This window comes from Strongylocentrotus purpuratus, unplaced genomic scaffold, assembly GCF_000002235.5.
Source record: "Strongylocentrotus purpuratus isolate Spur 01 unplaced genomic scaffold, Spur_5.0 spur5_scaffold_20, whole genome shotgun sequence".
Taxonomy (NCBI): domain Eukaryota; kingdom Metazoa; phylum Echinodermata; class Echinoidea; order Camarodonta; family Strongylocentrotidae; genus Strongylocentrotus; species Strongylocentrotus purpuratus.
Genome location: NW_022145606.1, coordinates 15401734 through 15416049, shown reverse-complemented (window position 1 = coordinate 15416049; position 14316 = coordinate 15401734). Strand labels below are relative to the sequence as shown.

The window sequence follows — 14316 nt, the reverse complement described above, 5'->3', positions numbered from 1 at the left end:
GAGAGAGAGCGACGGAAAAAAAGGAAGAATAGAAATATAAAAGAAGGCAAAAGAACAGAAAATGGATGAAGAGACAGAGAGAAAAAAAATACAAAAATAAAAACATGAAACTGAAATATACAAATACAGAATGCAGTGTCGATCTGATGGCACAGCATATTCCAACAAAGCATTCGGACGACGGTAGAACAGTAGGAAGGAAAAAGAAATTCTAATGAACTGGCAGGGGTCCTTCGGCGGACCCCTGGACCCAATCTTTAAGAAAGAAGTAGTTCTTCTGAACATAATCCAAGACAAATCTTTGTTCTATACGATTGTCCTTGGAATAGATTGTGTGTGTGTGTGTGAGAGAGAGAGAGAGAACTTATATCCCACGAAATGAAGCAATAGGGGTTGTGCAAATTGAAATACACGTATTAGAGTGTCTATCCCTTAAGATGACTATCTTGAAGTTTGTGCATTGCCAAAACTCACGAGCATCCGGAGGCTCCAGATCATTGACCAACAGAGAAAAAAAATGACGCAAGCGGGGGTGTATACCGCTATACGTGGGTGCAAACCAAGCGGCTCCTAGAATTGTACGCAGGCCGGGCGTGTGGAAATGTCATTCGAAATTATGCTGTTTCTTGGTCTATATTTATATTTATATTAGCCTATTTTTGAAAATATGGAAACAGAATCGCGGCAAACTGGTTACGAAATTGAACAAAAAGGAGGCTCGGCCCACGGCCAAAATACATACATGGAGATAGGCCTAGTATATAGATACAGTTTTATATCTTGTACTCGGATTATAATAAGCCTTATACACGTGTTTCGAAGCAGGAAGTAATAACACAAAGTAGAGTTCTGATTACAAAAAAAAGTACAACAAACCACAATGACAACAATAATAACAACATCAACTAGAATGTGTTCAAACATATCAACTTTACTTTGTCCAAAACGTTCCTGTAGCACTTTGCTTACCTTAAATGTTGGGTCTAGAAGCGGCGCTTGTACATGCCGTGTTGAGAGATTGTACTGATGTCATAGAGTTATTTTGGGAAATATCGACACAATTATCATGGTTATGCGCACGAAATTTGTAAAGCCGTATCATAGTGAAAAGAAGGTTCAACTGCTATTCTAGAGCAGACGGAACACATGTAAATTGAAAGCGGTTTCAGTGAATTGAAACTCTCATGGATTTTGGTATTTCAACTGCTTTCATTATTATATATACATGTATTTCTTTTTATTTACTGTCTGACGAAATAAATTTACTCTCAAAGGTTCAATTAATTTGGTTAGTAGTAGTAGTAGTAGTAGTAGAATGGTTTTTTATTAGACAACTTCAAAATGGTAGCTCGAAAGCTAAATTACATTGCAAGTTTTACATGTATTAAAAATCATTTCAACAAACTTAGATAATATGGACAAGTACACATAATACACAGTCGGTTAGATCATAACTAATTACATATTCCCTACTTACAAACAAATTGATGAAACAAATAAAATAGATTCGGCGTTACTTTTTTTTCTGTAATCATTGTTAAGTGAGGAATATTCATATTTTAAATATAAATTGAGGCTGATTAATGGAGTTATAACAAGTAAGTACTGAAGATTTGTTTAACTTCGAACCGTAATGCACATTGAATGTCTATAAAGCTACACAATATATAAGGATTTATCATAGAAACATGATTAAACAATTACCGAAAGGGAGAGAAAAGGTTAGGGAGAGAACGATGTAGAGAGAGAGAGTTAAGTTAGAAAGAAAAACAGGAAGACATGCGGAAGATGGGAGAGGGAGAGGGAGATAGGGAGGGAGTGGAATGAGAAGAATGGAACAGTTGGAACTGTGAAGACATGGAGAAGCGGAATGGTGATGAAAGTAAGACGACAAGGAAAAGGCGATTAGAAAGAAATTACAAATTAAAATACAAAGTTTCCCTTACAGAGAAAAACAGTACAATTTACCAATCATGCATTACTAAGACAATAACATAATATATGCGTAAAAACTTTAAATATGTAAAGACATAGAATGTACATGGGAACGTGCGTAACTATAAAAAAATATATTCACTAATTAATCAGTTTGACAGTTAAAAACACAAGTGTATCCATTAATTACAATGTGGATTACATGCAATAATCTTTATGAGTTGATTGGTATAAAGTTGAGCAGTATTAAAAGCAACAAAAGGCATACGATTTGAATAAGAGGTGTGGAATCGGGCAGGAATCAGGGGAATTTATGCGTTGTTGAGTAACCTGGTGAGATATGGGACTGGGCTTTTCCTGTAACGTTCTGTTTTCGACTTAGGTTCTATACAGATACGTGATTTCCGTGTGTTTCTGGTGCTGGCGTTCAGTTTAAACCAGTCTGATTGGTCGGATTTCAGTGCTTTCAGGGCAAACTTGAGACATAGCCCTTCTCGGCGAGCATGGAGAGTTTGAAGCTTGGTCATTGATAGGGCATTTGAATAGGATATGTAATATCTACCTAGTATAATTCTTAATGCCCGTTTTTGAACATTTTCGATCTTGTTGGACTGGGCGATAGTCAATGCTCCGTTCCAGGCAGGGCAGGCATATTCGAGGAGTGGTCTTACAAATCCTATGTAAACTGTAACGAGGTCGTTGGTGGGGGGAAAGAAGGCTTTCAGGGATCTTAACATGAAAATGCGGCGGTTAGCACGAGAAACCGTATCCGAAACCTGTACATTCCACTTCAAGGTGTCTTCAATGGTTACTCCAAGGATTTTCACACTGCTAACCTCGTTCAGGGGGGACATTATCAATAAGTACTCCTAGTGGGGGTAGTTGGACTTTACTGAAGGACAATCGCATGATTGAACACTTCTTGGTGTTGAGTTTAACGTAATTGTTCTGGCACCAATCCTAAGAGTGGATAGTGAACGGGAGATATCACGTGGCTGGTTGCGTGCATCGTGCGAGGCGGCAATGGACATGTCGTCGACGTACTTCCAGTGACTCGTTGATGAAGAATCACGCATTACATCATCAATAAGGGCCAAGAATACAACAGGACCTAGGCGTGTGCCTTGTGGGACGCCAGCATGAATCTTCTTCCAGGGCGAAAGTGAACCATGGTAACGAACACAGGTTTGGCGGTCGGTCAGAAAATCGCAGATCCAAGGAAGAATCGAATGGCGGGCACCAAGATCAATAAGCTTCTTAATCGCGATAGTGTGGTTGACCCGATCGAATGCCTTGCTGAAGTCGGTGCATACTACGGTAGTGGCAGTTCCGAGGTTTCTCAGCTGATTTAGCAAGGTAGTTGATTAGGTCGACGATGCAAATGGTAGTTGAGAGGCTCGGTCTGCTTCCATATTGGTGTTTGTCCAAATGAGGGTTAATGTCGCGTAACAGAAGCTTGGTTATAAACAACTCAGCAATTTTGGAAAAGTGGTCGGTGAGGGATATAGGCCTCAGTTTATCCAAAGTTGCAGATGTAGGACCTTTAGGGATGGGGACAATTATTGCCTGTTTCCACTGGGTTGGGACCTTGTTATGTTGATAGGATGCATTTAGTATCCCTGACAGGGGAATTGAGAGTTCGCAAGCAAATTCCCGAACGAGGCGTCCAGGAATGCCGTCAGGGCCGCTTGACTTGCCAGGCTTGATCTTCTTCAATTCACTCATGACTTCCCACGGTTGAACATGTGGGGGCGGTGTTTGGGCTGGCAGGTACGATGGTAGGTCTCTCAAATGTAGTTCGGGGATATCAACGTTAACATTTGCAAAGAATTCATTAATGGCGGTAGCTATTTTCACTGGGTCATTGTCTTCAACAGTCGGAACTCGGATTATGTCTGCTTGCGAATTTGAATGACCAGACATGACTTTAATGTTCTTGTACCAAGATGAGGGGTTATCGCTCTTAAGATTTTGGATACGATCGCGATAGAAAAAGCGTTTTGCTCTAGAGATTTCGCGAAGGACTTGTTTGCGTAGAGATTTCCAAGCTCCTTGAGAGTTGTTGCTGAATGCTATTTGTCTTTGGTTAATAAGCTCTTTCGTACGGGGCGTTATCCAAGGCTTGTCAGTCGGATGGAGTTTAATTGACTTTGTTGGGAAGTGCACATCCACCTTTGATTGCAGCGTTTGGTAGAAGTGATCACACATGGCTTGCGGCTGAGACTCGGCAAGAACATCTCGCCAGTCGTTGTGAGTTATCCACTCACCAAAAGCTCTTATGTCCGAGTCTTTCATTGGTCGGACAATCCGTTTTTTAGCCTTATTGCGTGGTCTATTATTGACTTCTTTGGGTAGCCAGATTACAATGTTGTGGTCGGCAAGGCCAATGGGGGATAACAAAGATGGTTCTTGGTAAAAGAGATCGAGATTGCTTATGATTTGGTCCAAGATCGCGTTACCTCTTGTCGGGGTCCGGACAACTTGCTTCATGTGACATCCACTGAGGATTTGGGAAATGTCCATGCGATTCAAATCACCGAGGATTACAACACCGGCATAGGGATGCGCAGTTTTGATGATGTCAACACTCCGAATGAGGTACTGTATTAGATCGCACTCATTGGCGTTTCCTGGGGGTGAATACACTGCACCGAAGTAGATACTGCTGACACGACGCGGTAATCGATGAGGTCGAAAATGGACCCCATACAACTTCGTGCTCATCTGGAACTGGAATAATAGTCACCTGTTTGGGGTCAATGCTATGTTTCGCGTAAATAGCGACACCACCACCCCTGCGAGAACACCGAGACTTGGTAAAGACTTGGTAACCATCAACGCTGTATGATGACTCCGGTTGGTCATGATTAAACCATGTCTCTGTTACTGAACATATATCGATATCGTGTTCCCGAACAATAACAGATAATTCGTCCAGTTTATTGTTGAGAGAACGAGCATTGCACAATAAAACTGACGGTAGGACAGGTACCGACCTTGCATTAGGTTTCTCTTTGGGTTCAGTCTGGACCAGCTGAATTTTTTTCATATAACTTGGTTCCTGTCTTTGCAACCTATTCACAACTGGTCTTGGGCGGACAATCACCGGGATATTGTGAGAAGCCGGAGATTCCACTAGATGGGTAGATCTCCTAGCCCCACCTCGTTTACCTCGACGGCATATGGGCCTAGGGTTGATTCGAAGATTTTTAATCACCCTCCATGTGTGAGGGGGCACCTTCTGATTAGTGCATTTATCTCTTAGCTCATAAAGATCGTTACTAGAGTACCGATGGTGGTGTTGCTCCAAAGGACCAGGGTTTGGATCGATGTCTCCGCATTTGAGAATACTCGATCTAAAAGTTGCTGTAGTGTTGGCGTAGTAAAGGGTACTATGTCCTGCATATTTTAATAAAACTATCCTTTTTTGCATTCCCGTATTTCTACTTCCATAGCTTGCCTGATTAATATGTGTATCTACACATAGGCCTTGCTGAGCATGAAGTTGAAGGGCAGTAAAGATCAAGAATACAACTAGTTTGGCTGGATCCATTGTAATGATTAGTTAATGCTGGCCATAAGCCTTTAATACCATCTATTGAGTGGTACACTGCTACAGTAGGCTCAACTTGTCAGGTGGCTAAAGAGTACTTTGTCATCTACTTACTCGCTTGACCGGGCAAGTCCAAGATGGTATATGCAGTGTACATTCAACTATATACTTCTGAGTCCAAAATGTTTCTGAAAACTGAGGAGAATCACTAGAAATATGTCCAGTAAAAATTCTGAAATTTGTCCAGTAGATTCTATGATGTTAGATCAGTCATCTGGTGAAAAGATGAACAAGTAAACTTCCTTAAAAGAGCAAAATCCAAAGGAAAATGAAGAGCTCAAAAAAGGTGTGTGTCTGCACAGTCTGGCGATCACATGTTATAAAACATTATGTCATTTTTATTTCATGTTTGTCGTAAAAATTACTCAGGAATGTGAATTGACAGCATGTCATATGCAGTTTTCACCACAAATCCACTACCACTACGACCATTGAGCTAATATATACTTTGGAGAGTGTTAGGTATTTTTTCTTTTATTTCATTAAACAAAGTTGGTAATAAATTCATTTCTTCAAAGTGTGATCTCTCTCTCTCTCTCTCGCTAGACAGTGCGTATAAGTTGTAAATGATTGTACCTAAAACGTTACATCAAATGTGACCTTGAAATCCGTTCCAACCTAAAAGTGAAATAGTTTTTTGTCTAATATACCCTATTCATTTTTTCGCTGACATGGATAACTCAGCACCCTTTTTCCTTTTAAAGTGTGGTCAAAATATTGTACCAAGCTGGGCTGATTGGCCGGGTGTGGGTCAGACATAATGCATGTGTTACCTTGGTCTATAAATCCGTTTCTAAGGGAAATTCTGATCCAGGCTTTAGATCTTCATTGTTTAAAGTGATCGAATGTATCTATTTTTTCACAGAATCTTCTTTCAATCCACATGATAGCATTGAATTATCTCTAATAGCCTGTTGTACTCTAGTCCCGTGATATGTAACAATTTATTTTCCACGTGTCCATTGCACCATTTTACATGCTTAATATGTGTAAGGTATTTGTTTCGGACAGTACAAGAGAAGTCGGAGGTTTACTTACCTGAACGATTCAGTAAATGTAAGAAATTAAAGTTATGGTATTAACTACCAAAGATATTGACAGTATACTTTCCTAAGTGAAACGATAGCATCCCATGTAAACGATGTCGATTTTGAATCACTCAATCACAAGTAAAACCTTAAACAAGGGATTCGAGAGAAGCCAAAACTGTTTGATAGTAGTGCTAAAACATGATCAGCTTATAATGTCAAACTTAATTTGTGTATCTTTGAAAAGGCTAGCCTGGTTATTCTCATTATTCCCTTTAGATAGAGATAGGTACTGAGCTGGAAATAGCGCTTGGTGATTATTAGGAGTTTAGTTTAAAGATTTACTTCACGCAAATAATGTTTTCGTGATTCTAAATAGCACCGCACACTTTCCCCCAAACTTATCAAGTTGTTCATTGATGACTGCATGTAAATGATATGAATGTATGCTGGGGCCTTACCCCTCCATATGTTCACATACATACATGTATAAATGTATTTCTATCATAAAATCAACATCGATATAAGATCATAGATGAAATCTGTATACATTGGACGTTCACCATTAAACTGTGCAAAATTATACACACATATTAAATCTAAAACAAAGTGTATGGTATGTTATAAACGATACAATCACCATTACAATGTGCAGACTTAATATGCTCATTTGGGTAACATTGTAAAATTTATATTAAACATACAGCATTATGTCAAGACTAATGAACCAAAATATAATAAACTCCAAATTGAAATATCATATTTTACGAGATCAAAATACGGCCGATATTCAACATGTGAAGATTTATGCACACAAATCTAAAATAAACATTGAGAAATGATAGTATACCAAATCAAGATAATATAATGGCCATTCAACATTATGTGCAGACCAATGGACCAAAAATGTAGACTCAAAATTGAGATATAATAGTATACCAAATGTATATACCACAATAGTCATTTCAAAACAATTAACCCCCGGCCAATCACCCTGGGCAATTAGAAAACGGGAAAATGATCCACCAAGGACAATTACTCTTTTAGGACAACAACCCTTTAGGACAATAACCCCTAGACAATCACCCAAGGACAATTATTTTCTTAGGACAATTGTTCCGACGGCCAACTACACCCTCCCCCCCCCCCCCCCCGAGTATCACCAGTTTAGGAAAATCACCCCCTGGCAAGAGTTCAATTCATATACGTGCTGCTTTTTTATGATTGATGCACAAAGGATATTTTTTGTAGGCAACAAAAAAGTAATGGAAATTCATATTTCAGAGCTCACTTAACGGTTGAACTCAAGGGAGTATCCCATTTTTCGTTCACATGATCAGGGACGGCGATTTGTCTTCATGACCGGGGGGGGGGGGAGGGGGGCGACAAAATCCGAAGGACGGGGGAGCAGTGACGTAATGAGCAAAATGTTTTTTTTTTTTTTTTTTTTAAGGGGGGAGGGTAGAACAAAATCCGCACCTCCACTTTTACATTATACATGCAGGCCCCGCGGAACATTTTTCAAAGAGGGGGAAGGGGGGGGCTAAAGTATTTTCGATCAGGTAGAGCAAAGCGAGCGAAGCAAGTGCGAGGCAGCATAGTGAACGAGAGGGGTGAAGGTGACGGAAGTGACTACCCCCTTACAGGTTTTTGAAGTTTTGCTGTATTAAAAATTTACATTCCTTAGCAAAACAATAGTATAAAAACAAGGAATCTACCTTTTTCACACTTTACTTCACAATATTTACTTGAACAATTTGAGGAATATTTTTTCGGGGGAGTGTAGCTCCCGAGTGAGAAGATTTTCGCACTTTTATTCGCCTAAACTCTGCACTATTGGGCCGCCCAGAGCCTTAAAGTTTGTTGCAGTCTTTGCTTTACACTTTTTATGGGCACTTTTCCGAATTTTGAGGAGGGACGACCCCCCCCCCCCCCGTAAAAAATTGAGGGGGACGTGTCCCCCCCCCCCCCCCGGATCGCCGCCCCTGCACATGATGGCAGATTCGGTTGGTGGTTTTGCCAATCATAAGTTTTCTTGCTTTGCATATAACTACGATTACAACACACAGAAGCCAGATAGCAGGTTTGAATATAACTCCAGGAAGTTCCAATACCGGCGCTTCCTGGAGTTAGTATGAAATCAACCAAGGACATCCGGAATTCGTGACAATAGGTTTGCCAGGTTTAATGTTGACATTGTATCGCTATTAGGAACTTTTAGATTTGCACGTCGACATAGTGGACTGATACGTGGCAGTTCCTAAAAAAAAGGACTTCACAGTGCCTTAAAAGGACGTCACACGTAGCAGTCTACTACATGTATGTCGACGTGCACATCTAAAAGTCCCTAATCACGACAGACGAGACGGCGAGACTTTAGATTCATTCACCACAACGTTGGTGAATGTAACACAGTTTTGGAGATCATACCATTGCAACTAGTTGTGCCAAATAAAAGAAAAAAAATGATTTGATTATGAATACAATTATGTGAATTATGGTATAATAACTATGTAGCGCCTCATTAAAGATTCAGGTTTATTAATTATACATTTGTCATGGCAGCACTTGGATATTCAAGCTATTTCACCTTATGTGAGTGAGTGAATATCTTGTATTGCTATATTCTCTAGTTACGACTAATAAACTTAGCAAGATTATACCCGTATTCAAACCATTTCTATATATTGTTTAAAGAGATTGCAGTATTTTATAATAGTGGCCAGAAATCATCTTAACAGTTATAACTTTTAAAACTTCGAATACTACTGTACGCTTTTATCCTACAATCTTGATATTGTATTTACATATAATAATAATAATAAAAACGTTACTTATAAAGCGCTTACCACCGAAGTCTCTAAGCGCTATACACACAAAATAGACTGATATACAATTACATCTTATACAAAACTAAAAATGCAAATAAACCTACAAATAACAATACATATGGAATACACACCAAAGTGAACAGAGATAATTAATCATCGAACGCAATTTTGAATAAATGTGTCTTGAGACTAGTTTTGAATAGGTTAACGGTTTGACAGTTTTTTACATTTAAAGGTAATTTGTTCCAAAGTTCAGCAGAAGCTTTGCGAAAGGAGCGATTACCATAAGAGAGAGTTGACACAGAAGTAGATACGAGGTTTAATTGTGAAGATGACCGTAAATTGCGTGAGGGTTTGTATTCCTCGATTAATTCTTGCAGATAAATTGGTGCCAATTCATGAATGCATTTATAAGTTAAAACTAAGATTTTGTACATAATGCGGTACGTCACCGGCAACCAATGCAATTCGCGAAGTACTGGGGTGATGTGTTCACAAGAACGTGTGCGTGTTACAAGCCTGGCAGCAGAGTTTTGGATTCTCTGGAGTTTTGCAATGTGCGACTCCGGAAGGCCATAAAGAAGGCTGTTGCATTGATCAAGACGGCATGTAATAAATGCATGTATAAGCGTTTCGGTAGATTTTTTATCAAGAAAATTTCTAATACCACCTATCTTGTACAAGGCATATGAAGCTGAGCGACAAATATTTTTTATATAATCATCCATCCTAAGATCATTTTCAAAGATGACACCAAGGTTACGTGCACTTTTGACAGGTTGTATCGGAACATTAGCAATTTCGACAGATGGTAAATGGGAGGACTTTCTGAATCGAGATGTTACATGTATAACCTCGGTTTTATCCTCATTTAACTTCAAATCATTAGCAGTGGACCAAGCTTTGATATCATTTATACATCTTTCAAGTTTAGTAATAACAGAATGGTCGGAATCACGTTTCAAAACAACATAAACTTGGGTGTCATATATGTACATTGCTTCTACGTGCTTCACTAGAATCCCCCCCCCCCCCCCACCAACACACACACACACACATAAATACATATAAACATAAAGGAAAATAAGGCTTGATACTTTTTAAAATGACTAAAACAAGGGAAATTTCAAGTAGAAGATGATTATGTTCAGTTTCGTCATCTAGTAATTATAAAGGACTATGCCACGATCATTTCCATACATCAGTTGAACAAAAATTCTACCAATATCTAGACCTATGTGAAGATCAAAGTAAAGTGTATCATAAATCTATGTTCCGCCCCTGAATGTCTCCATGTTCTTTGTTGTTCCTTTTCCGTCTTTCGTTCAGTCTCTCCGGTACAGTTTAGGGCTGTAAATGTAAAACGGAAGTACCAATCTTTCTTTTCCGTCCATGTCACACGCACCTCCCCGCCTGTGCAGATCATTGCTGAACTTTCCAAAACAGTTGTTGGCCACATAGTCAATCTAAGTTATACTAAACAGGTTTACATGTAGCCTAGGTATGCTTAGTCATGCTTCTGGGGTAGCTTTAACATCTACAAAATAAAGTACACTTCCTACAGAAGAGTAGTGCAATTTAATCAACGGCGAGGAGTAAAATAAAGAACTCCATTTTTGCTTATTGAAGCTCATATTTAATTTGCCTAATGTTCTTATTGAAATTCCATTACAGAGATCTTTATGCATTTCGCTGTTCTTAACCAGAGCAGATTTTGAGCTTTACAGAGCAAAATATGTCTAGAGTTGTTGTTCAATTGAGCAAGATTGCCGATTACATAGGTACATCACAATTAGTATACAATGCACATGCACCTTGATCCAGACAAGTACGGGCCTACATGTAACAGTTAGAGCAGGGATATGTGAGTTTAAACTCTTATATCCCTGGTTAGAGCAACAACTACACTACGAAACAAGTTATTTTCTCCTACCTTGTCTAGATCTGACGCATTAACTTCTGCAATTGAAAAGTTGACCTTAGACACAGTCCGTGAGTCGATACTAACACATGTATACATCAACCGCACATTGCCAACGGTAATAGTCCTCAATCTACACAGATCCTACCCAAGTGACCCACACATACATGCACGCACAATGCAACGCCTACATGTACATTGCGCCAAAGTTCTGAGTTAAAGGTACTATGTCCCATTTGCAGGCCAAAAAATGAAAAAGTTAAATTCCAACTGCATTTGAAAGATAATAATAATTTAGAACTTCCCTAAAAAAAGGTGGGGCTTGAAAATGTCTTCAAATGGGAAAAAACGACTATTAGTTGTCAAATCGACTTTAGGGCTATAGAGCCCAAAAGTAATAGTCTTGATTTTCAGAGAATTGTACCGAATGGTCATACGTTTTATGCTGCGCAAAGATTCAATCAGTTTAATCTTGGCCATCAAAAGAAGTAGGTTATTGATGTAGACAAATGCTCATGTACCCTTTACAACTCTTTTCATGTATGTTATTACCAAAGAAGAAAAAAGCCAGTCAGTCACTCAATAGTGTCTGACAGTGAAGTCTAGCAAGTAAACGGGTTTCCTTGCATAATTTGAATATGAGGACACTGCTAAGGTTCAAATTTCACTGATAGGACATACATGACATATTCATAATTCCTGCAAAGTTCTACAGCATTTGAGCCTGGCTGCAAAAGGGACATATTACCTTTAACTGAGGTCACTGATGAGCAACAAGAATTGTATCTGGGCCCCATAACACAAAGGTTTATGATCAAGAGCAAGCCTTAATACAATTTATATTCTTGGCATCAAACAGCTTTTTCCGTTTTAAACGAATTTGGTATATTTACATAGAAACGTGGTGAAAAATTTAGCCTTGGAAGTTTTAAAAAAAAAATCTGCTTTGAAAGAAGGATCATTGTAAAGGACAATCATCAGCTTAAAGAGAAGGTTGAGTTCTGGGAAGAGGTGAAAAATAATTTGTGAGCATTATCATTCTTATTATGCAAGTGTGGAAGAAAATCAGTTAAGACATGTTCCCAGAAAAGCATGGCTCTTCAAATGCCTTCATATTCTAAATATGCATGTAACATCGTAAAAATCGGGGGGCCGGCTTTTTACGCCACGTGTTCATGTAGTCCCATATACATCTTTCTGTGCAAGTGTTTGTAACTTTACCAAGACTTGGCCACATTTCTTATCATTTTGATGATTCCAGAACCTTGCAATACACACACATTCAAGATTTCATTGCTCACTTTTCACTGCCTTCACGGTTCTGCTCCCCAATACAATGTTTCTTTAATCTCAAATTACACCCTCGAGAGATCTTTTCACTCATCCATTTCCGGTTTCCTTGTGATTCCTAAAGTCAACAAACTTGGGAGAAAAGATCCTTTTCTCAAGCGTGTCCTACCATATGGAATAGTTTTACTAAAGACATCCAAAAGTTTATAACCTCGGATTCGTTTCAAAATCATGTAAAAAAGCTACTATCCAATTCAAAATTATTTCTGCATGCGCCTTGAGCACTCCACAGAGTGGATTAGGCGCTACATAAGTTACATTCATTATTATTATTATTATTATTATTATTATTATTATGTATATATATATATATATATTTTAATTCTTCTTCCTCATTTTGGTAATATTACCCAATAACGAATCACAGGAAGGTTTTGTCTTACGATAGCTTATCAAAATCAGCTGGAAAGAATGATCAAACTATTTTTTCCTTAAGGTACATTAATAGAATTCCGCGTGGTAAGATTGGGGGGGGGGGGTGATAGGCCATGCACCCGGTTATATATGATGAAAAGAGGTACTGTCGTAGCAGCGAGCTAGTTAGAAGATTTGGAGACACCATAATCATGAAAATACTGGTATTCTCTTCTCATCGGGGCTCCCCCTTCAGCTTAACTACATGTATCTAGACACCCAATATAGAACATTCAAGTGGATATCAATATTAAATAGTTCATAATGTTTAATTTAAAGAGGAATAATATCATTTGGGTCGAGTAAGTCAAAATATGAAAACGTGTTAACCTCGAAATAAAAAGCTATTTCAATTTAAGGTTATAATTATCATACATTTTCAATGATTTTCGTTGTTTTAATATGTATGAATTCATATACACATAAATCACCAAGTTTCATTTGTCCATATCTAAATGATAGGCATCCGTTCATTTGTTTCTTTTGCCCCATTAAGCAAAGCCTTTTTTTATATATACAAAATTATAAACGCTACAGGTGCCAATAAATATGTTCATGATATAAGACGTTTACGCGCAACCGTCATGATAATTATATAAGACGTTTACGCGCATCCATATCGTTACATATTATTGCGTCATAATCAATAGTTTATAAGCGCGCGATGACTGCGCAACAATTGCTATGATGCTCATTGCATGACAACAACAACAGATTTATACCCTGGGGTGGAACAAGTGTTAAAAGTGGGATATTAAAAAAGAACCAGTAGTTCTCGTAAATATTAATGGTGTGATCAATCTAAGCGGCAAAGATGACATTTTTACTACAATTCACCCTTTTTATTTTATTATCGTTTGAAGCGGGACTAGCAACTATGGAAACCAAAAGCAGTTCGAGGGCAAGTTTAATTGTTAAAGTATATTCATTTGATTCTGTATTGAACTCGTTTCTTTAAAAAAAAAAAAAATTGCACAAATTGCAGGGGTAGGAATTTGACAACCCCCCCCCCCCCCCCCCTTTGATAACAAAATCTTAGATTCGCTACTAGTTTCTCGGGATCTGTTGCATACTCTGCCTTCGATGTTAACTACCATGATAACATTGCTTAACAGCCGACCAAAATCAAGTATTCCATGGAAGTTACCATTGATAGCAAATTTACCATCAATGAAAAGTTTTAAGCAACGGGAGTTTTACGGGACCCTGGATTGAGGTACATGT

General features: G+C 38.5%; 1 protein-coding gene across 1 annotated transcript; it reads right to left on the bottom strand.

Moving 5' to 3' along the window:
• Window positions 1–3192: 3192 nt before the first annotated feature.
• LOC100889924 lies at window positions 3193–4659 on the bottom strand. Its single transcript, XM_003724533.2, has one exon. It carries the CDS (start codon window positions 4657–4659, stop codon window positions 3193–3195), a length of 1467 nt encoding a protein of 488 aa, XP_003724581.1.
• Window positions 4660–14316: the final 9657 nt, after the last annotated feature.

Bases quoted from the DNA above. Each gene is read 5' to 3' on its own strand.
- LOC100889924 (XM_003724533.2), bottom strand. From the start codon at position 4,659: ATGAGCACGAAGTTGTATGGGGTCCATTTTCGACCTCATCGATTACCG.